Source organism: Galleria mellonella, unplaced genomic scaffold, assembly GCF_026898425.1.
Source record: "Galleria mellonella isolate WM207_F2 unplaced genomic scaffold, CSIRO_AGI_GalMel_v1 utg146, whole genome shotgun sequence".
Classification (NCBI taxonomy): domain Eukaryota; kingdom Metazoa; phylum Arthropoda; class Insecta; order Lepidoptera; family Pyralidae; genus Galleria; species Galleria mellonella.
Window position 1 is genome coordinate 3,485,636 of NW_026441999.1, and position 21,932 is coordinate 3,507,567.

General features: G+C 35.1%; 1 protein-coding gene across 50 annotated transcripts in view; it reads right to left on the reverse strand.

The window, feature by feature from the left end:
* Positions 1-21,932, reverse strand: part of LOC113523215 (ryanodine receptor) — a 148,080-nt gene that overhangs the window by 19,177 nt on the left and 106,971 nt on the right. For 23 of the 50 annotated variants that reach the window (XM_031908307.2, XM_026909095.3, XM_031908290.2 and 20 more), the window contains 23 exons: positions 21,517-21,652; positions 19,283-19,407; positions 18,646-18,766; positions 17,437-17,626; positions 16,588-16,837; positions 15,170-15,314; positions 14,062-14,174; positions 13,287-13,358; positions 11,480-11,638; positions 10,405-10,632; positions 9,980-10,092; positions 8,684-8,777; positions 8,217-8,345; positions 7,226-7,360; positions 6,760-6,939; positions 5,757-5,877; positions 5,216-5,326; positions 4,642-4,769; positions 3,828-3,958; positions 3,101-3,261; positions 1,923-2,124; positions 1,329-1,490; positions 715-871 (listed from right to left, as the gene is read on the reverse strand). In XM_031908307.2, the coding sequence (XP_031764167.1) occupies positions 715-871; positions 1,329-1,490; positions 1,923-2,124; positions 3,101-3,261; positions 3,828-3,958; positions 4,642-4,769; positions 5,216-5,326; positions 5,757-5,877; positions 6,760-6,939; positions 7,226-7,360; positions 8,217-8,345; positions 8,684-8,777; positions 9,980-10,092; positions 10,405-10,632; positions 11,480-11,638; positions 13,287-13,358; positions 14,062-14,174; positions 15,170-15,314; positions 16,588-16,837; positions 17,437-17,626; positions 18,646-18,766; positions 19,283-19,407; positions 21,517-21,652 (3,363 nt within the window). Of the gene's footprint in view, positions 1-714; positions 872-1,328; positions 1,491-1,922; positions 2,125-3,100; positions 3,262-3,827; positions 3,959-4,641; positions 4,770-5,215; positions 5,327-5,756; positions 5,878-6,759; positions 6,940-7,055; positions 7,077-7,225; positions 7,361-8,216; positions 8,346-8,683; positions 8,778-9,096; positions 9,207-9,979; positions 10,093-10,404; positions 10,633-11,479; positions 11,639-13,286; positions 13,359-14,061; positions 14,175-15,169; positions 15,315-16,587; positions 16,838-17,436; positions 17,627-18,645; positions 18,767-19,282; positions 19,408-21,516; positions 21,653-21,932 lie in introns of all 50 variants that reach the window. The other 27 variants (XM_052891788.1, XM_052891782.1, XM_052891772.1 and 24 more) reach the window with 3 other exon arrangements.

A 21,932-nucleotide genomic window follows, 5' to 3' on the forward strand; every position in this document is an offset into this window, starting at 1 on the left:
GGACATAACAGAGTATACTGTTTCGCTCATGATACCCCCCATGTGTTGCCATTCCTGAGGACTCAGGTGTTATTCCTCTGTACCCAGTAAATTCACGCCATATTCCACCCTTCAAACCGAAACACAGCCATGCAAACATAACTGCTTCACGGTTGAAACACGAATGGGACAGAGGTACCCAAGCAATCGACTTTTGTACAAAGTCTCCCTCTGATGATGATGATATATTTGTATAGCAACTTTGTGTTTTGTTAATCTGATCTATTAAACGGTTCTATAGAATGCAATTGGTTATGTGCGTATTTTTTGCGGAATGACGTCGGTTACATGTGCATTCTACGGATTGCAGTTGTGTATTTGCGCATTCTCTGCGAAACGTTGCATAATCAACCAGGTTGTGCAAGCGCATTCTGAGGAACGCAGTCGGTTAAGCACGCATTCCGTGGTATGCAGTCGGTTAATAACTCAGTGTAGTGATTAAGTAATAATATAATGATTAGGAGAATAAACTAAGATAATAGGATCATGCTTTGTTCTCCTAGTACAGTAAATAGCACTAGAGTCTTAAAGAAGGAAAATTGAAGGTATTCCAAGATAACTGGCCACCATGGTAATAGAAACTTAATATTCTCTTTATTTTTTTCGGGGCGTGCGTCTCCGTCTTCATTCAGGCATTAGTGGGCGTTAATGATAGTCAAAAAAAGATAGCAGTACCTTGATTTGAGGCTTCTCCCACTGTTCAATGTTGGACTCCTTGATCTCGAAGTAGACCCGCTCGATGCGTTTCGAGCCGCCCATGATCTCAATGCGGCCGAGGAATGGTTCGAAGTAATTGAGCACGGAGCCGGCCGTTTCGAGGAAACGAGCCAACCTGACCACGTGGAATGCAGATTTTATTATTTATACACTGTGATATTTTTCTTTATAGGTACTATAATTGATGGGCAATTTGACTAGAAGCTGAGTAACACTAAATCTGAGTGGTGATCAAAATAGTGTCTATTTGATAATAAAATTTAATTGCAATCCATTCATCCATACAAGTCATTTTCACGTGGTGCTGTATAAATAGATAGACGTTAATGTGGAAAATGGTTGAATTTGGGTTATTTTGCTTAATATTGTTTATCCAGCTAATTTGCAGCTCCTTGTAACTATATACCCTGCCAGTGTCCTCCACAAAGTCCTACTATAAGTATTGCGATTATTTTTTTGGGTAATTTGTTTCAAGGAACCAACTCACCTCATCCAGCGAGGGGCTAACATTTTAATTTCATCAGTAGTAAAGGACAAAGATTATGCTTATGGTTTAGCGTGAATCCACTAACCGAGGTTCATTGGGCATATGTTCTGAAAGGTTGGTAAGTAGGACGGCAAGATTGAAGCCGATCTCTTTGGCGGGCTCGTGAAAACGGTCGCAGAACCCGATGTAGTCCAGTTTGCCGTCGTGGTTTGTCTCGCAACAAGCCAACAGGAACTCTATCTCTTCGCTGTAATGTTCAATTTATTATAATTAGTTTTTTTTCGCAATGATAATTTCCGCAATAATTTATATAATAAAGTGGTAATCATAGCCTGCACCACAAAAATCATAGAATACACTGTAATACCTGTGGAACTCCTCATCCTTTGCTATTTTTAAAGAATAAGTTATATTTCTGTACCTTAAAATTTTGCTAACTTTCCCACCCATCAAATTGATATACAACCATGAAAACATAGCTGCTTGATGATAGAAGCACGGTTGGAAAAGAGGTAGCCATGCCGACGACTTTTGTACAAAATCTTTCTTCGGTAATATTCTATTAACATTATTTTAAAAATATCATATTAAAAAATCACTTCCCTGGTAGAGTACAATTTTGAAAGTATGGTAATGATTTCGGGTACCTTGAAGTTATAATAAATTAATATAAACTTACGGTGTATAACTCTTCTGCTGTTCCATCTTCTCCTTGAAGTCTTTGGGCAGCACCCAACCGTCGTTGTTGGCGTCTATCTCCTGGAAGCTGGCACTGGAGGTCAGGTCCTTGAGTTTGAGGAACATGTCGAAGTATTTGAGGATCAGCTCCACATTGGATGCAGATTCCACCAGCGTATCCACCATCTGTTTACCGATTGTGCCTGTAAAGGAATTAATGTTTGATATAAGGCCATAAGTTCTTCTTATACAGAAGGAATTAACATCAGTTTGTCCTCCTATGCTAAAGATGTAGGTCACCAGTAGAAAATGATATGAGGGTGTAGTCAGGTTAGTTTACTTATTACAGAAATTTCATCCACAATTAGTAATGTAGCTGTCGATTTGATTGGGTAGGTATATTGTCAATAATGAGAAATAGAGTTCCCATTTCTAACAATCCCATACCCTACGTATATATAAGTTCCTACTTATGGCCCCCCATTAGCATATAAAAGATTGTTTTATAGCCCCCAAATAAAGGTTTCTTATAGTTTCAAATAAAGGTTTCTTAGACATGTCTTTACGGATAGTTCAAAGTTTCGCTCGCAAATCTCCAGAGGCCACTTCCTCCTCCCCTCTTAGTACTCTTATGAGTAAGACAATTAATTGGTTACTGTGACAATCAGAGATTTTACTCCATATAGGCTCCATATTGACTCCATTTAAGGAGGGAAGTTTATTTCGGTAAAATACTGCATACAAAGATTTTAATGAAATGGTTTTTTTTTTATGAATGATAATAGAATGGTAACACTGCCTGCACTATTGGTATACGCTGGTAAAGTACCAGTGAGGGATGATAGGTGAGAATGAAAGGGCAGGTCAGTCAGCCCACTGTGATGAATACACCTGGAATTTAGCATGATGGTTTCCAGGGGGGACCACGGGGAGGTCTTGCTAGCAATGGAACTGGTAGTCCGCATTACTAATAATCCCTTTCCCCTTTTCTTCTTTATTAGTAGTGATATACTAACTGGTGACATAGGACATAGCACCATATACCAGCAAAAGAAAAAGAAAACTTGTTATAAAAGTGCGCTGTTAGTCTAATGAGGTAGGTTAATATCCTCATCTACCAAGAAGATACGTCTACTTGAAGTAGGATGTTAGTATGAAGTTGTTTGAAAACTATTATACCATTCACGACGTTTCCTTCAAGCATGGACAGCATCATGGTGATCATGTCCTTCTGGAGGTTGAGGAGTTCTTTGAGCAAGTCCACTTGCGAGGAGTGCTTCGATAGCTTGTCCTGCATGTGGGAGAACAGGAACAGAAAACCGCCTACTGCGTCCCACAATCTGGAAGGTTTTATTTTTTTATGCAACTTGGAATGTCATATAAACTGATGGCTCATCTGATGGGAAATGGTAACAGTCATTTATAGATATGAACAGCACCGTAGATATAACAGAATACTCTGTATATCCACGGTGCTGATTTGTACTTAAACTCTCCGTCCTTGATTGCATATAGATTTTTCTATTTAGCTATATACTCGTATTTTATAGTGTACAGAGGCGTAACACCATAGTCCTCAAGAATGGCAATATATGAGGGTATCATGGGTATCAGAAGATCACATATTTTCTGTGATTACAGTTACCTTGAAGGTGTTGCTTATGTCTATATGCAGAAGTTACCACTCTTCATCAGGTCGGTCACTAGCTTATTTTGTATATTAAGTATCCTAAAAAAGATATATTAGTTGACCCGACTAACGTTGTTTAAGTTGAAACTATTTCTCAAATTGGAGCAAAAAATATTAATAATGTTAAAATCGACTGATTAGTTTTGAAGATTAGCGTGGATGAACATCATGACATGGAAATTTTATATAGGATTAAGATTTAATGAGCAAATGTACCTGGAGTGAGCGAGAGCTTGCTGGTTCTGGGTACAGGGCCCCTGGATGACCTCAGTGAGGGTGTTGAACACCTGTGAAGCCACGCCGATAGCTTTGAAGAAATTCGCCTTGCCAGCCGGGTCGATCAGCTCCTGAAATGAAAAAAACAAAATTGTTATGGATTGATGAATGAGGAGGACGCGAGAGACAGTGGTAGCAATAATCTTTATGTATCGATTATTAATCGATTATTAATCGATAGTTTCTAATAATATATTCTACAAATTTATAATAATAAATGGATTATAATTAAATTTGTTAGCTGTGTGATTTCATAGAATCACTATTGGTCAGAATGGACCATCCTTTTTTTTCCCATTGGTGACGAAAGAGGTGACTAAGGGAATTTAATAGTCAAACGATAAGCAGCAGCGACCATCTTGGATCATCATCAAGGCCTAACTGTGATTGCCAAACCGCTTACCAAGCGTGCCAACTATTGGTAAAATTCCCCAAGAAGGAGGCCTATGATATGATGATGACGATGATGAATTTAAAATATTTAAAATTTAAATTAGTTTTTAAAACTGGTATGTCTTTTAAATTAGTAATAATAGTATTTTGTGCATTATAAAGTACCAGCCCCTTTATTAGCAATATATCCTGATAGCCCGACCTCCATCTTGGAAGCCATCGAGGTTAATTCTGGTGAATTCATTGACATGACTTTAAATATCATGACTTCATTTCTATTTATCATAGCTTATTGTTTTCCGCTAGTTTCTATCAATAGCTTAGGCAAGGTTAGCACTACATTATCATTTATAACACTCACCTTGCTGGAATAATGCCAGTAGAAGTCCATAATGGACTCCTGGAGACGCAGCAGGTAGTCGACAGTACAGATGACCACGTTGACTGTCGTCGTGTTACCAGCTTGTGTACGAAGGTAGTTCTGCCATTCTGTATAAAGAAATTTTAACAGAATTATATTTCTATAAAATAAAAAGGTCGATATTTTACAAAAGTCGTCTACGAGTACCATTGTAGACGAGTCAACGAGTTACAATCTGTCCCATTCGCCTGTACTTTTTAACCAACTTAAAAAAAGGACATTCCCAATTTGTTTGTTACCTCAGAACTTCGTCATTTGTAAACCGATTTGGAAGATTTTTTTTTATCTGATAGGATATATTTACAAATTAGTTCTACAGATTAAAAAAAAAAACGGTTCTGCAGTTTGGATTTTAAATAGAAATAACGAAACGGTTGTTAGTGGTTTTAAATTAAAATATATATTGTCAATGTAACGTGTCTAAGAAATGTAATATCGTTTATAAGTATAGTACAAGCTGAGCAAAATGTGCATCTTTGCAGAGCAAAATTCTGTTCACATATTGTGATGTTACCCAAGTTGTGGCCTTCACAAGTGAGTTGGATGAATCTGAATAATGCGCATGTGAATTCCGCGTCGTGCATGTTCTTTTCACCGGCGGCGCCTTCCAGTCCCACGCCCAGACCTGAAGTAAATAATAAATAAAGTAACGGCATATCGATATCCCACGAGTGGACAAACAAATATTCATTTATAAATCAATAATCGATTGATATTATTACTCAAAATCTTCAGTCTCGTAAATCAAGCTTCTTTATCATTTGGGAATATCGTTTTGAAGTTTCAATATTGCATACTTCTTTGGAGTTTTTATGTTTTTATTTTATTCGATGGTAAGAGTAGCGCTGATCATCTGAACTAACCAGTAATATTGATTTTAAATAATTAACTTTATTGAAATTTATTAATAAAAATACAATAGAACTAGAAATTCAGATTTTGTTCAGTTTTTTGCTCTTCTATAGATTGTCAAATTTTGACTTTCGCGAAGTTGCAACTTAAACGACAATATATATATAATCTCAAGTTTTAGTCTTTCGTTCTTCAGTACTTACCTTCAGCCTTGGTATTTCTTTCGAAAGCATCAAGGTCGAGGACAGAGCAAGAGTTCATGAGACCAGCAATCGACGTGAAGAAGCCCACGTCCTTCTTGTCCTTTAGATGGTTCAGCATGCCCTGATGAAGAATAGATGAAAAATATATAATAAATTAATACGTACTATTTTGCCTTCCTGAATTAGTGTTTAAAGTGTACCAAATTCCATGTGGTTGAGAAACAAACATTCAAATATAAAAAAAAAAAATCATTAATAATAATAGTAGGATTATTATAAAACTAAAAACTTACTGCAAACATACTTTTTTTTCATTAAGTAATCATGTATATATGGCTGTATTTTGGTTTGAAGAGTTGATTGTAGTATGGTCGTAGTTTGGTTGGACAAAGAGAAGAGGGGAAAAGGAATTATTAGTAGCGGGGAGTAGCGATTCTATTATAAACAATATACTCAATTACGAACAAGTTATTATTACTGGAAACAATTTTTGATAAATTCTTTACGATGGAGCAATTGACCTGCGTTCATCCTCATCTATCCTCCATTGGTACTCCGCCAAACTATCTCAATGGGCTGAAAGGGATTGTTAGTAATGGGGCCAAATAGCAATATACCCTGTCAGGTTGACCTCCACGTGGTTCCCCCTGGAAACCATTGTGGCTAATTCTAGTTGAATTCGTCAGGATGGGCTAATTGACCTGCTTTCATCCTCATTAGTCATCTATCACTGGTGCCCCGCCATTGTATACCGATAGTACAGACGGGGTTACCATACCATTATCACCCATTTAGAGATCACAGAGAGAGGCAAGAGCTCCACCGACAAGAGCGCAGCTCTTAAATAGGATAGATAGATAGATAGAGGCATCATTCACCATTCCATCCATACATCAACTTTTTAAAATAATAAAATCAGGTGGATCAACACCTTATTTTTTTTTACCATTCATGATGCTCTACTGCTCTTTATCAATGTTTACATTTACAGTCATTTACATACCATCTGTATCTCGATATTGCCTCCCCTCAGTATAGAGATGCCGAGCTGTAATGTCTTCATCACCATATCACTGGGCACACCCTTGGACGCTGATATGTGCAGTAACACCATTTCAGCCACGCCACGATCGGCCAGCCGAGATTGATGGAAGAGAAGCTTCTGTTTCTCCATTTCTTGTTCCTGCAAAGTTTATGACGAAAATTTATGAACTCTTTTAAAAGAGGTCCCTCTATTGGAAGACGCTTAATGATTGTGTTTTATTACTTTTATAAATTTATTTGCGTAAGTATACTCACCATAAATGTTTCCATTGTTTTCTGCTTGTAATATATTTCAGAAAGAGGTTTATTATTAAGGTATGTAAATTTCATTAGAAAATTATTAAAAATTATTTTTTTAAAGAAAGAATAATAATTATGTATATAAGATGTCAATCAAAATTGTCTTGAAACGGATTGAAACTTACGTGTATACTAGCACGCCCTTCTTCTTCACCTTCAGCTTCTCCACCCCCTTCTTCTTCTTCGTCACCACCTTCTTCCTCTTCTTCACCACACGATTTAGCTATTATATGCGCATATGACATGTAAAGAGGATCTTCCTAAAAAACAAAAAAAAAATACATGAGAAAATCTACAAGTTAGTCGAGTAAAACAGGAGAAACAGTGCTTGCACACCAAAAGAAACTCATTTGACATTAGAAGCTAAAGAAGGTTTTGGTAGATCCTCTGTATCCTTTCACATAGGCAGGGGCAGTACAATTGGATACGCTGGAGTACGATTTATTAATCCAAAGATCGAGTCCTAAACATACATACATACATACATATCTGTCACGCCTGTCTCCCATTAGGGTAGGCAAAAACAATGGAGTTCTGAACAACTTCTGAAGTTATCAAATTTATATTGGGACTATTTACAAACGATTGTCGTTTGCTGCATGTTTCGGAGGATATGTAAAGCTATCGTCCGGGGTTTCTGTCCAAAAGCGGGTTAGAAACATTTAATATCAGGTGTCGCATTATAGAATAGAAATCATTATTCAAATATACTTGTTTACAAGCTCTCTAAACCATAATTTTTTTTATGATTTTACTGCAGGGTTCTAAATGTTGTTATTTGCTGAGAATAACCTGCAAGAATCTCAACAGTTACTCTTTTCAAATTACCATGCACAAGATAATTTTACATTTGTCATACAAATGTACTGTAACTATAATTAGCATTAAGTTCTATTTATATGTGTAAATAGAAAATAAACAAGCAAACATGAGCAGAATAGTTCCAACACACAGCATCTATTCACGAGCTCGACGAATGGGCCAGCTATGATTGCGCTTTACTATATTTTAGGGGACTCAATGACTCGGCCAACCACGCCGCCATTTTTAGTAGTAAACAGTTCACTTTCTTAAATGGTTCCTAATATTAGAATATAGCAATAGGTGTACAGTTACCTGTAAAGCACCAGAACGTTCGGTCATGGCGCCTCTGCAGAATGTGGTGACGAGCTGTGTGAGGGGATCAGGCTTGCCTTCCTCTTCTACCACGTCGCTCTTCTTCAACTCTGCATCTTCGAATGATTGCTGAAATCACAATTGATTGGATTAGTACTAGTTATAACTGATGAAAAAAATTTCCTCTGGTATTCAGAGGAAATTTTGAGGAGGAAGAGATTTACTCTTGTTCCGTTCTAACGATGCTCTTAAGGTGCTCAACTTATATAAGATTTGCAAGATTTTTTTTTAAACCAATTAATTTCAACTTTTTGTTATTCGAGTTTGATGCTATAGTTGGAACATCCTTAGACGAAATCTGTAATCTTATTAAAAATAAAGAAAAAACAATAAATTTTTTGGTGACAACTTATGTTTGGCAATTGATATATAATTATAACAACACATAAAAATGTATGTGTGTTTACCGTTAAATCTTCTATCATGACTTCTTGGCCGATGTTTTCTTCTTCCAACCAAAGCTCGTAATATGTTCGTGCAAATATATTACATGCACGATGCCTGCAAGCAACAATGTAGTTATTATCAATGTTTAGCCGAATATTCTACTCTCTTGTTGTTCAAATACTTTCAAAGAAATATGAGGGAAGGAAGCAAAAAAGAAAGAGAAGAAAAAGGAAGAGGAATAGAGTATAAAGAACAGAAGAAAACAGATTAAAATAGAGAAAAGTGGAAGAAAAATTCGATATTTATTAAGTGTAAGTGACTTATCTTCTAACTTACTTTGATACAATGTTAGTTGAAGAGTACTATTACTAGAGTTCGGGCACACATTTTATATCCTAAACCTATGAATAGTAGAGATACGTAATAGGATTACCTGCTCACTTTATACAGATGTGTACTTCTCAAGCAAGCTATGGCTGCACGTTTCCTAGCGGCGCACAGTACTCGCTTCCAGTTAGTTGAGCGTTGTTTCGGTTTAGTTGCCTAATTAGTCCAGTGCAGCATGCGAGTATTGCAATGTTCATATTAAGTGTACAACAATAACGCGAGTTAGTTGAATGATTTACTCAGAGTAAATCTCAAAATGATGTCTATCAAGATATTATAAAAGAAATCGATTACATTCTGTTATATTTAGGTTTAGTTATGTCTACTAAATAACACAGTCTATTGCGGTGTTTCCCAACGTGGGTCTCACGCCCCACAGGGGGGGGGGGGGCAATTTGATAGTTTAGGGGGGCAATTAAAAAATGGACTCGAAGCGATTTTAACTCTCTTGCTCCGGGCAATTTAAATGCAATGCTACGAGTACCAAATAAAACAAAAAAAAGTGAATTAAAAAAATGCTGTAAATATTTATTAGGTATAATTTCATTTGACGTTATCAAAATATCAACTGGGCGACTAGAGTCGTCAAGTAAACTTTGTCTGGAAAAATTATGTATGGGGGAATAAAAATTTTAGAAATGTTTAAGTGGGGCATGGCACAAAAAAGGTTGGGAAATACTGGTCTATAGCATCCTTATGTAATGCTATTCCAAACTGTTTATATTGACTTCAGTCTATGTTATAAGGTTAATATGAGTATATAATGAATTTATTGTCATGTTAAGTTTCTATAATAGCAAAGTTATATGCAAATTCTAAAACGCATCTTTAATAATGTAAAAAAAATTAAGGACTTAGTATACGATGTTAGTGCCACACAACAAAATCACTCTTATATCAAACGGAACACAACACATAATCATTTGAACCTTGGCAGAGAGTGGATGGAGGTCTGCCTAAAGCAGGCAATAACAGCTCGTTTTCGTTGAATCGACACCACGGAACGGTATACGTTTTTACTCATTTGTTGAGGATGGTCGATCTATGGTTACAAATAAATAGACAAATAATTTTGTTGCAATTTTTTTTAATTAACTTTTAATACTAAGTCCAAACACTGATATAGTTTCTGACGACTTGCGTCATTAGTGTAACTTGTGACTTTAAATTGAAGTTAATATTTGAACACTAGCGATCCAGCCTAGCTTCGTACTGGTGAAAAAGTCTATTGACTGTTCCTTCTATTATCTTTTTTTATGGACAATGGAAATTTTTAAACAAATTAATAAGTCATATATAAGTTTCACTCATCGGTATTCGAACATAGATTTGATATATATAATATATAACTTACCATATGTAGTCCAAACAGCACTTTGCTCATTGCGACAATCCTCTCCACGGTATCATCAATGATCTTGGCTTTGTTCTCAGCAGTTTCTACGGTAATGTTTGTTTTACTTTTGGAGCCAAGTTTGCTGTATAAGTAATGTTGCCAGGACATCTCATCCGCTGGGTCTATTTTGTCCGGGAGTGTTAGTTGCGTTTTGGCAAATTCCGATACGTCTTGCTCAGACATTTTCTACAAAAACAAAATATAAGATTTTTCTTCGGTTTGTGAGTGTAATAAAATATGTGTTAAGAAGGTGTTTCAGAAAAAACTGATTTCAGTTGTGTCAAACACTGGTATTATGATTTAGAACCTAAACTTGATATGATTTTGATAAAATTTCTATGGAAGTAATTTGCAAGTATTTATATTCTTTCAGATAAAAATAATTCTAAATCCGCTTATAACTGACTGAGGTATGAGATAATAAATATAAAAAAAGACAAGAAAATTGAGAACCTTCATCTTTTTGAAGTCGGTTGATAAATATTTGAAACTAATTTATAAAGTTTAGGAAAAAGTTAAAAATTTTTGTAGTTATCGAATGTAGTTTATGTATCAAATCGACTAAACTAGTCCCAGGATCAGGGTTGATAAACAGACAGAACTTAATGAAAAGTTTTGTTGAAATTATAATAAAAACACTGTTTAAATGATATTAGTAACAAATTGAAACATTGAATCAATAATTGATTTGTACTATTATTGGTCTTCAGAAAATTATCATAGTCGCACATAATTATGGGTTTATTTATATTTTCGTTAAGATCTATTTCAATAGATTAAGTAAAATAATCTTCTTCTTCTATTTCTGTACTTCCTAATTCTACTACGAAACAATTTGCTTGTTTGCTGTGTTTAAGTTTTAAGGATAATATATATGGGAATTGAATTACTGAGTATTACAGTTCAAGTTCTTTTCTAATATGGCCTACAACATAATGCTAATGATGCTTCTGGTGTTGTAACCGATCTGTAATTGCTGTTTGACATCAGGCGCGTCTATAATAGAGAATAGACTAGAAGTAACCTTTCTTACCTTGAGGAATCTGTCTTTACAATGTTGCACCAATTCCTGTTCTCTGCCCGCAAATAGATTAAGACCAACTGGCAGCAACCTCTTCAGACAGGCTACCATCAGGGATGCTTGGACTTCCTTGTCTTTGTCACGTTTCTTATCGCGATGCTTCTTCTTTTTCTGTTGTGTTCAAGGTATATGTTAATAAAGAGAGTAGCTATGTTTATTTAGAGCATCGAAAAGAGAACTGCGTTCGTGTGTTTTAATTTTATGGATAACAGAAAACAATACTAATTGTATTGACATTATAGATATTTGAATCTAATAATTTTATATTCAGTAATATATGTGATTCGAATGTATTCAAAGTGGCAGCCTTGAGTTTTACGTTCATCATAGTTTAAAATATAACATATATTTATAAGTTTATATCAAAAAAAAAATATAAATTAGAAAAAAAAAAAAACTTTATCAGTATATGAAACACCTAATCCCAGGTACGTGACGTCTGTGACTTAAATAAGATGTCAGTTTTAAATCATTTTAGAGTCGGTGACTGAATATTGACGTCAATCATCATCTTCCAACCTTTATGCCAATTATTATTTGGGGTCGGCGCAATATGTTTTCCTCTTCCATTCTCTTCTATTCCCAGTCATTTCCGCATTCACTCCCATTCTGGTCATATCGTCTTTCACACAATCATTTTACACAATATTAACGTCAATACGACGAATAATTCCTACCTGGGATATGTTAGTATTCTTGTAAATATGCGGTTTACATACATTATATAAATTTATTATTTTATATACATTTATTTTTATTTTAGTTTGTGTTGAATTTGCCAATTTCGTTGCATCTGGGTAATTAGCTGTTAATTTTATATTAATACGTATAAAATTGCTGTTATACATGAGTTTATTTTTTCCTTTCATGATGGTAGATATAAAACAGGCGGTTGAATGCTATCATTTGAATATATGACAATATGATCTTTAGGATAGCTATTATAGGAAGCAAACCAAAAAGCATTTAGCGTAACTATTGCAGTTTCCCTAGACAAGTGGCAATCGGATTCATCGATGGATTCGTTATCGAAAGCAAGTTCATGAATTGGATTGAGGCACTCGACGTTGCTATCTCATTCTATCTCATGGATACGCCAGCGATGTCGATTGTATCGACGAATTCGCTTGCCACTTATCTAGAAGGCCGGATTGGATATTGTATTGTTTTGGACTTGTTTTAGGTACAACATTACCACATATGTTATAATATGTTGAAGTTACATAATAAAATTATAGTTTAATGAGTGAAGCCTCTCAGTATACAGGGTGAAATCGAAATGTTTAGGATCCTTTGAAGGAAGTGTTCTACCAACAAAACTGAACATTTCCACCAAAGAAACTCTTGTATGGGAGACTAAACTAATTTTTATCGTTTTCGAATTTTTGATTAACAAAAATTTGTACCCTGATATGTTCTATATCCGTTGCTGCATGGTTCCGGAATAGAATAGACTACACCTTCTTTTCCCGTGGGTGTCATAAGAGGCGACTAAGGGAACTGAATAGTTTAGGGATGGGCAGCAGCGTCTCTCTTTAAACATCACTAAGGTTTAGCTGCAGTTGTTAACCTACCGGCCAAGCGTGGAAACTACTAGCAAAACCCTTTAATAGGGAGAGGCCTATGTTCAGCAGTGGACAGTTAACGGCTGATATGGTATGGTAGATTGTTAATTTTATGTATTGTTAACGATTTTGATTTCAACCTGTATATTATTAATAATCTATGAAAAAACCTATGGAATGCTATATTACTATACCTTGCCGCCTCCTTGTGGTGCCCCATCAGTGACTGTAGTCACTCTTCTTGTTGCTGTTGGCATAATCAGCACCTAGTTTCGACATGGATATGATAGAGTGAGACACAAAATAACAAATGAAGGTAGGCAAACAAAATATATCGGAGCGTGTGGGTTTATTATCGACAAGTTTCATTCAGTTTTAACACATTTTATATTTCGTAATACAGAAATCAAATAACAAGAATGAATTTAGTTCAGTTAAGACCTAATTAGCACTAAATAAATTTTATACTAAAAAAGGCACATTTTAAATTATTAATTTTATTATCTTAAGGTTTTATAGGTTATAATATAACCTATGAATTTTATATTAAGCTTACAACAAAAAAAAAAGAAAGTAAAAGATTAATTTAGTTTTAAAATCTGTATAGATATATGTATAATTAGATATAGAATTATATAATAATACTATCTTTATAGTGTATGCAAAATCATTTATTTAACTTATCGTTAATTTAGCCGCTGAGAATACTATTACTATCATAAAGGTATCATACATGTTAAATTCATTTCTGTTATTTGTAATGCCCTTATGTAACATATAACATATATGATCACAGATAATATACTATACTAGTATGAAGTAACTGAATGAAATAGTCATGCATATTTCATTTTGTCTACAGGTTTTCTATCTTCTATCGATCACTGAAATTTGTTTTAATAATTTACTAATAGATGGCGCTATTTGTGAATAATAATGTTTACGTTTTAAAAATGTTAGAAATCTCACCATGTTGTCGATTTCATTGGCCGATATGAAGTTCTGCTCTTCTTTGAGGAAGTATTGACTCTTTGACCAGATGTTGAATATTTCTGCTACGTGGTTATATAATTCTTCGGCCTCTGAAAAAAGAGTTTTGATATTGTAAACATTAGACATTATATGTTGATATACACAGGTAAAATCTGTTGAAGAAGTTAGTTAAATTTTATTTTAATTTTTGTATTTTTATTTATGTTATTTTTGTCCTTATATATTGTGTAGTAGATCCTAACTGCATGTGCGACTAATAATTTCGCATTCGGCATCAAGTTACCTATGAGATTATGATACCAATTAAATATTAACATTATTTGATTTTTTTTTAATAGATTATTTTAATGTTAGTGCTCATATTAATTTTGTTACTACTGTAACTATAGTTTTTTTACTGAACTGCTGCTAAGGTAGCTGCTTTTTGTGACACAAAATCTATTTGTAGATACGCTTATTGGTATATAAAATAAATACCTACGTTCAAACATTTGGAGTCGCGCATGAATCAATATATAAAAGTTAGGATATAACTTATCCATGTAACACATTTCATTCAAATCCGTTCAATTCATTTTGCGTGAAAGAGTAATAAACAACGATCCATCTATTGTTACAAGCTTTTAAGTTTTTAAAGAATTAAGTTGATATTAAAGATGGACTTAATACTGTATAGCATTCTTAATAGACTAATAAAGGGGATAGATTAGATATTTTGTTTGTAATAGATAGATTAAAAAACTATTCGATCGATTTTAGAAATTTTTTAACCTGTAGAAAGCTTGTCAGCGACTAACATGGGCTCTATTTTTATATAATTTGTCAGCTTATATTTTTACCTACCTACCTGAAGGAAGGAGGGGAAGAGGGAGACCGAGACATAGTTACATCAGGCAGATTAAGGAAGTAGTTGGTGTCGTGTCGTATCAAGAGGTGAAGAGACTCGCTGAAAATCGTAGTGAGTGGCAAGAGCGCCACCGACAAGAGCGCAGCTCTTAAATAGATAGATACCTACCTGTGAAAAGTCGGGGCAAGTCGCTAATTCATATAAATATGATATATATTGTTGCTATTCTATACAAACCTGGAACATTATTCCTGAGCCAATGGTTCCTCTGCAAGTCCACATATTTGATCAGGAGCGGATAGAAGGAGTAAATGTCTCTCACTAAGAGTTGCCAATCCTCCTGAATCTGCGATTCAACTTGCGAAGTGTCGTCAGTTGAAGACTAAAGAATAATACGAATTGATTAGAAAATATTTCATTAAAACAATAATAAGGAATCGATAATAAGTCCATAAGATAGAATGAAATATAATTCAGCCATTGTCTGTCCAGTTCTGGACATAGGTCTCTCCCATAGACTTACATAAGGAATTGTCTTGAGCCACCTGTATCCACTGACTCTCTGCAATGCATTTGAGGTCGTCACTATAATGGGGACCATCACTCAAGAACCTTTCTTGAAATATAATTTAGTAATACCATAATACAATGAATAGTATAGTACTATTCATTTATTGGTAGTAAATCTCTAGCTTTTATCGCTACTTTTGTTAGTAACAGAGACTAGAAATCCCATTGCCAGTAATATCAGATCGATCTCTACGCGGAAACCATCGTGGTTAATTCTTAACGAATTCATCATGATGGTTATAGTCACCAAATGACCTGAATTCGGGGGAAAGGGATTGTTAGTAATGGAGACTGAGAATCCCATTGCTAGCAATATACCCAACCAGGTCGACCTCTTCGTGGTTTCCCCTGGAAACTATCAAGGAATCTATCCTGATGAATTCATCATGATGGGCTAACTGGCCTGTTTTCATTCTCATCTATCACCCTTCACTGGTGCTCCGCCAGCGTATCCCGTTAGCGCGGGCGGGGTTACCATTCCATTTTCACCCAGAAAAAAATGACTTGAATTCAACCTCATCTCTATTCCAATGCATTCCGATAGCGTAGACGGAGATTTTTTTGATGAGTGAAAATGGAATGACAACCCTACTATTACTAGTCATTACTATTTACTAACAATTCCTTGGCCTTATATTATCATTCATTGCAAAAATACTACCTTTTTAATAATAATATTTATTAATTTGTTGAAAATCTCAACTTTTTATGCAACAATGAATGAGAATGACAAACAAGCTGATGGCCTATCTTATAGAAAAAGAGGTATTGTGGACATTATAGGATATATACTTTAACGCTCATGCAATATTTGATACCCTTCATGCGTTATCATTCCTTAGGACTATGGTGTTACGAGTATGCTAGCGTATCCAACAATTTTTGTTCTATAAAATACTAAAGAAGTATTTCCGAACCGATATGATGGTAACCTTCAAGAAAACAGCATATTTTGTTTTAAAAGATCAACAGCACCCTTGCCTCTGGTGTACGAGTAGTGAGTGCTCATGGGCGGTGGTAGTCACTGACCAACAGGTGAGCCACATGCTCGTTTGCCCCCTGTGTTCTATAAAAAAAATACTCACTTTGATGAATCCCCTCAAGCTCTCCTCCTTGTGGAACATGTTATCTGTCCTTTTCCTGACTCTCTCCGCCAATGGCAGGAAGGAGTCCCTGAGCAGTTCCTCTGAGCTATTGATGATGATTTGCTGAGTGTAAGTGGCAATACGAGTCATCCATGGTGCACTCTCGTTGCCTATGTTCTTCTTGATCAGTTTCAGTACGTTCTTTAGTAGTTGGTTCATGTGCTCAGCTGTCACCATTGTCACGTGGTTCCTGGTTTAGAAGATAGTTCAGAATATAACACATTATCTAATTAATAATTGGAAATAGGGTCGTTAATGAAATTGTAGATCATCATTTCAGCCGTTACTGTTCACTGCTAAGCCTTCCCCATAAAGGGAGTTTTGTCAGTAGCTGGCACGTTTGGCAGGCGAGTTGGCAACCGCAGTTAGGCTTTTAGAGATGTTTTAAGGAGAACATGTTTTAAAGGGAAGGATGCTGCTGCCCATTCCTTTACGATTAAGTTTCCTTAGTCACCTCTTGTGACACCCATAGGAAATGAAGACGTGGCCTATTCTATGCCGGGACCACACTGTTTAGATTCCACAAAAAAAAAAAAACACTTTAATCAAGACCAAACTAGCTACTTTTATTTAAACTCGAAACTATTGAAAGTATTTTATAGGTTCACTCTGAAAGTATAAACCTATGAAGGTTAATTGGGCTTAAAAAGAATTAACTTGTTTCGTGAACGGTTTGATGAGAAATAAAAAAAATTTGATAGAAAACACCGTCTGGTGCTAAGTCTGCCAAATGTATACACATAGAATTTTACTGTGCATTAAAATTTAAATAAATTAATAAAAAATTACCCAGCGGTAGGCGTAACGTTGTCAGGTCCCTGCGCCCACCAGAACGGAAGATACGAACATAGTAACGGAAGCACCACATCTATTATATGCGGTGCTTCGTTGTAAGTCTTATCTGACTCCACGAATTGATCCACTTCGCTCAGTATCGTCTCTAGTGTCGGCATTGATTGTTCCATTTTCGCCATTATGTCTATGGGTATAAGAATTGACGTTTATAAATGTTTTAATGAACTAGATGTTATGTTGCGGAACTCCATATCAATAGTTTTTCATTAGAATTATTTTGTTTAACTCCGCTACCATTAGTATATGTCTGACCGCCAACATTCCAAGATTGATCATCATTATTACTATTAGAAGTTTAACAAAATTCTATGTTAGCTACCAATTTTCGACTGATTTTGATCATGCATGTTTTGCGACACATGTTTCACTTCGAAACGAATCATCTTCGGTAATATGGAAGGTTGTGGAACTTCTGGTAGTAATAGTGGTTATAAATCTTTGATTACGGCGCTCACATACACACCAATGGTAGCGGAATTAAACAAAATCATTCTAACCAAATAACCAACGATTGACGTTTGGTTAGTCAAGAATCACTAGAGGGAGACTTTGTGCAAAAGTCGTCTGCTTTAATAATTCTGTCCTACTCGTGTTTCTGCTATGAAACAGTTATGCTTGCATAGCTGTGTCCGAAATTGAAGGATGAGACGTGGTAGTCAAATTATAAAGTACGGAGGTGTAACACCGTCGTTCTCTACATGAACAACACAACACATGAATGGTGTATTGGGGAATACAGTGTATTCTGTGATGCTATGATGCTGTTCATGTCTTCAGTGGGGTTAACAACTTCTGCAGCTTATAATAATCTTACCCTTAAAAGAATAATCAGGATAACGAGAGAAATAAGTAAATTTTGATTACACCATTTATAATGTGTTTGTAATATCAATATGTTGTAGGAGGCCATAGGCTATTCTAACGATTGGATATATGTTTAATTGCCACCATAGTAGTAAAAGAAATCCTTCGATTTCGATCACATTTAAGTCATTAATGGACATATATATCTACATATGGATAAAATAATAAATTATAATTTAGGTTATAAGCTGCAGAAATCGACAAAATTCATGTCTTTAGTGATATGAATTTTTGAGGAGATCTGGATACAATAAATGCTAAAACGATTGGTTTCCTCACCTTGGGCCTCGAGGGAATGGTCTGCGATGCGGTTGAGCAGTGAGAACTGGTTGTGTTTATTGAGGTGCGGCTCCAGGAACGCAACTGGGAACGTCGAGCTGAATGCGCCCAAGCATGAACCCTGGTAATGAATAAATAATACAAGTTGTACAGTTAGAATCAAAATGAACATTAAATATCTAAAATCCGAAGACACTGTTGCGTAAAAAGGTAGCTCAATAAGGTTGGTGCCAAAACTGGATATTGGAAATAGGGATATTGTCATTTTCTTTTTTTCATTTCAGCCGTTAACTGTTTACTGCTGAACATTAGCTTTACCAATAAGGGGGGTTTTTGCCAGTAGTTGTTATGCTCGACAGGCGGGTTGGCAATCGCAGTTAGGCTTTAAAGATGTTTTAAGGACGTTGCTGCTTATCCCATCACCATAAGCTCCCTTAGTTGCCTTTACGACAACCACGGGGAAGGAAGCGGTGGTCCATTCTATGCCGAGACCACACTAATTCAGGTAAACAATTATAGTTTACCTAAATAATAGTGTTAATTCCTGTTGTTTATAAACCATAAAACACATCTATGTGAAATTTATTATATATTAACTTATAATTAGATTATAAGTTTAAATAAATCAAGAGCTTACCAACGCCGGTTTGTTCCTCTCTATTTCTGTCTTAAGGTACTTCCTGTCGTGTGTGAGCGACGCGTCTGTACCGAGAGCGTACAAAGAGCCAAGCATTTTGTATGATGCCACTTGAATTTCGTCCACTGAAATAACAGAACATTTTCAAAGATTTCAATATTTTTGTAAAGCTATATTTTGTGCTTAGAATTACTTTGTAAACAAGATCTGAAATGAAGATATTTGTAGGAGGATCAAAGTCATTGATAGCAGGAAGGGATTGAGAGGGTCTAATAGCCCCACTGAGGGGAAGGGATAGTTAGTAATGGGGAGGTTAGTCCCCATTGCTATCATTGGTGCCCCGTCAGTGTATATCGATAGCGCAGGCGGGGTTACCAATCCATTATAAAAAAAAAAAAAGTAGCCCTACTGTTAGCAATATACTCTATCAAGGCGATTTCCACGCGGTTCCCACCAGCAAACCTCAGACAAAACAAACCTGAGATCTCAGGTTTTGTAAGTATTATTTGCTAAATGTACTAACTTATATAACAAGCTCTAACATCAAATTTTAAAATGTGTTACCCTGTTTCGGGATATATAAATAAATAAATGGGTAGGTTGTAATTTTAAAACTTGAGTAATTTAGGTTATTAATGAAGCCTTTTTTTATTAAATATAGACACGAAATGAGAAACATGTTTTAAGAAAGGTATCAAACTATTAATGTGGATGGCTACAAAGGCAAAGGAAGACCTAAAAAGACATGGACAGACTGTGTGAAAGACTGTGTGAAACTTATATGGCCGAAATAAGAGTGAATGCGGAAATGACTGGGAATAGAATGGAGAATGGAAGAGAAAAACAAGTTACGTCGATCCCAAATAATAATTGTAATCAAGGTAGGAAGATAATGATATTTTTTAAAATATTAGTCATAGTATGTTTATTTGCAGCCGAACTCTTTAAGAAATCAAACAATAAATAATAAAGATGATTTCAAAGTGAACATACTTAGAGATCGCTATGAACGTACTTGTCAAAAGGCATCAGCAATAAAATGTAATAACGCATGCAAATTTGCGTATGAAAGTACCTGCAACATTTATGACTGCAATAAAGGCGTGGTTAAATTTATATTTGTTCTATTGTTTGTGTAGATGTAGATATTAGAGAATAAGAATTTTAAATATAAACTAGCTGACCCAGAAAAGCTTTGCCCTGTTTAATTTAATTTTATTTTCTGTCATTATAGTAATTAATCAAAATAATTAATTAAATAGTAATAAATAAGTAACCATCATCGTTTTTATTTTCAGAAAGGAAAAAGAACTATCGGAAATATTGTAAAAAGCAATGTAAACTAGCGTATAAATCAAAGAATGGAAAAAAACATAGTTTCAGTTCTAAATCTGGTTCTAGTTCCAAATCTAGCTCTAGCAGTTCGAGCAATAGTGGATAGAGTGATGACAGCGTCTTCCTATCAAATAATTGAACACTTTACCAGGATAACGGATTATTTCATTAATGTTAGAATAAGAATTTAGTCGTGTTGGAATGTTACTCGATGAAATATGTACTCATTCGACAAATGTTTCTGAATGCCCCATAATATTTTTAAAACAAACAGTATAATTTTGTAGATTGGTTTTTTGAAGAACGTGATCGTATAAATATAAACATAAAGACTTTATTTAAAAAGTCAAAGAAGTTTTTGTTTTTTTAGCTGTGATTGTAATGTAAAGTCATTGACTTTTAGATAGAATGCCAGTGATGTTATTGTATAGATAAAATAATATTGTTACGGATCTTAATGAAAAGGACAAAGCAGTACATAGTATGTAAGTTCAATAACTTTTGGCGGTTTAAACAATCGTCATAATATAACATCAAGTATTGATTCAGTTAGCAAATAAATGGACAATGGAAATGGAGTGTAAAAAAATAACAATAAATTGCCTGAAGCTTAGGACAACCTGTATTATGAGAAACTAAGTAAAGAATATTTGGGGCCATAATACAAAACGTTCAAATCTGAGCTAATTTAGAAAACTTCGTTTTCCAATTCCATAATTAGAAATTGAACTCGGGACCTTATTAAGCAAAGAAACCATCTGAGGCTTCTGCACCAGCATATAGGTTGATAAAATTTGGCACGAAAAAGTTTATCCTGGACCATCAAGTTTACCTTGGTCCCTCAATACCGGTATTGCAGACTGACGAAAAGACGTATACCTAACAAAAAATATACTCACATAGTAGATCAGCTCCATACTCGCAGTTGGCTAAGTGGTCGAACATAGCAGTCAGTACGGGTAGGAGTACTCCATTGATATAGCCGAGCGATGTAGATGTTTTCAAGTGAGTGCCTCTGAGATGCGCGTATTTGCCCTGGTCAAAAAATTACAATTAGGACTAAAGAAGAAATTTTCCCTAGAGACTACAGCATAAGGTTCTTCAAAAAGAATGTATTAAGGTTTTTTTTAGGATCAGTAATGAGTGTGGTGTTATGAGCAGTCATAGACTAAGTAACTGTTTATCATCAGACGTAGGAAGGATGCGTTTGTTTGTCTGTATTTTAGATAAAACGTTCTAAATAGACATGGTATTAAGAAGTATTTTTACTTTTAAAGTAATTTACTACAGAACTCCACCTAATTAGATAATAAGT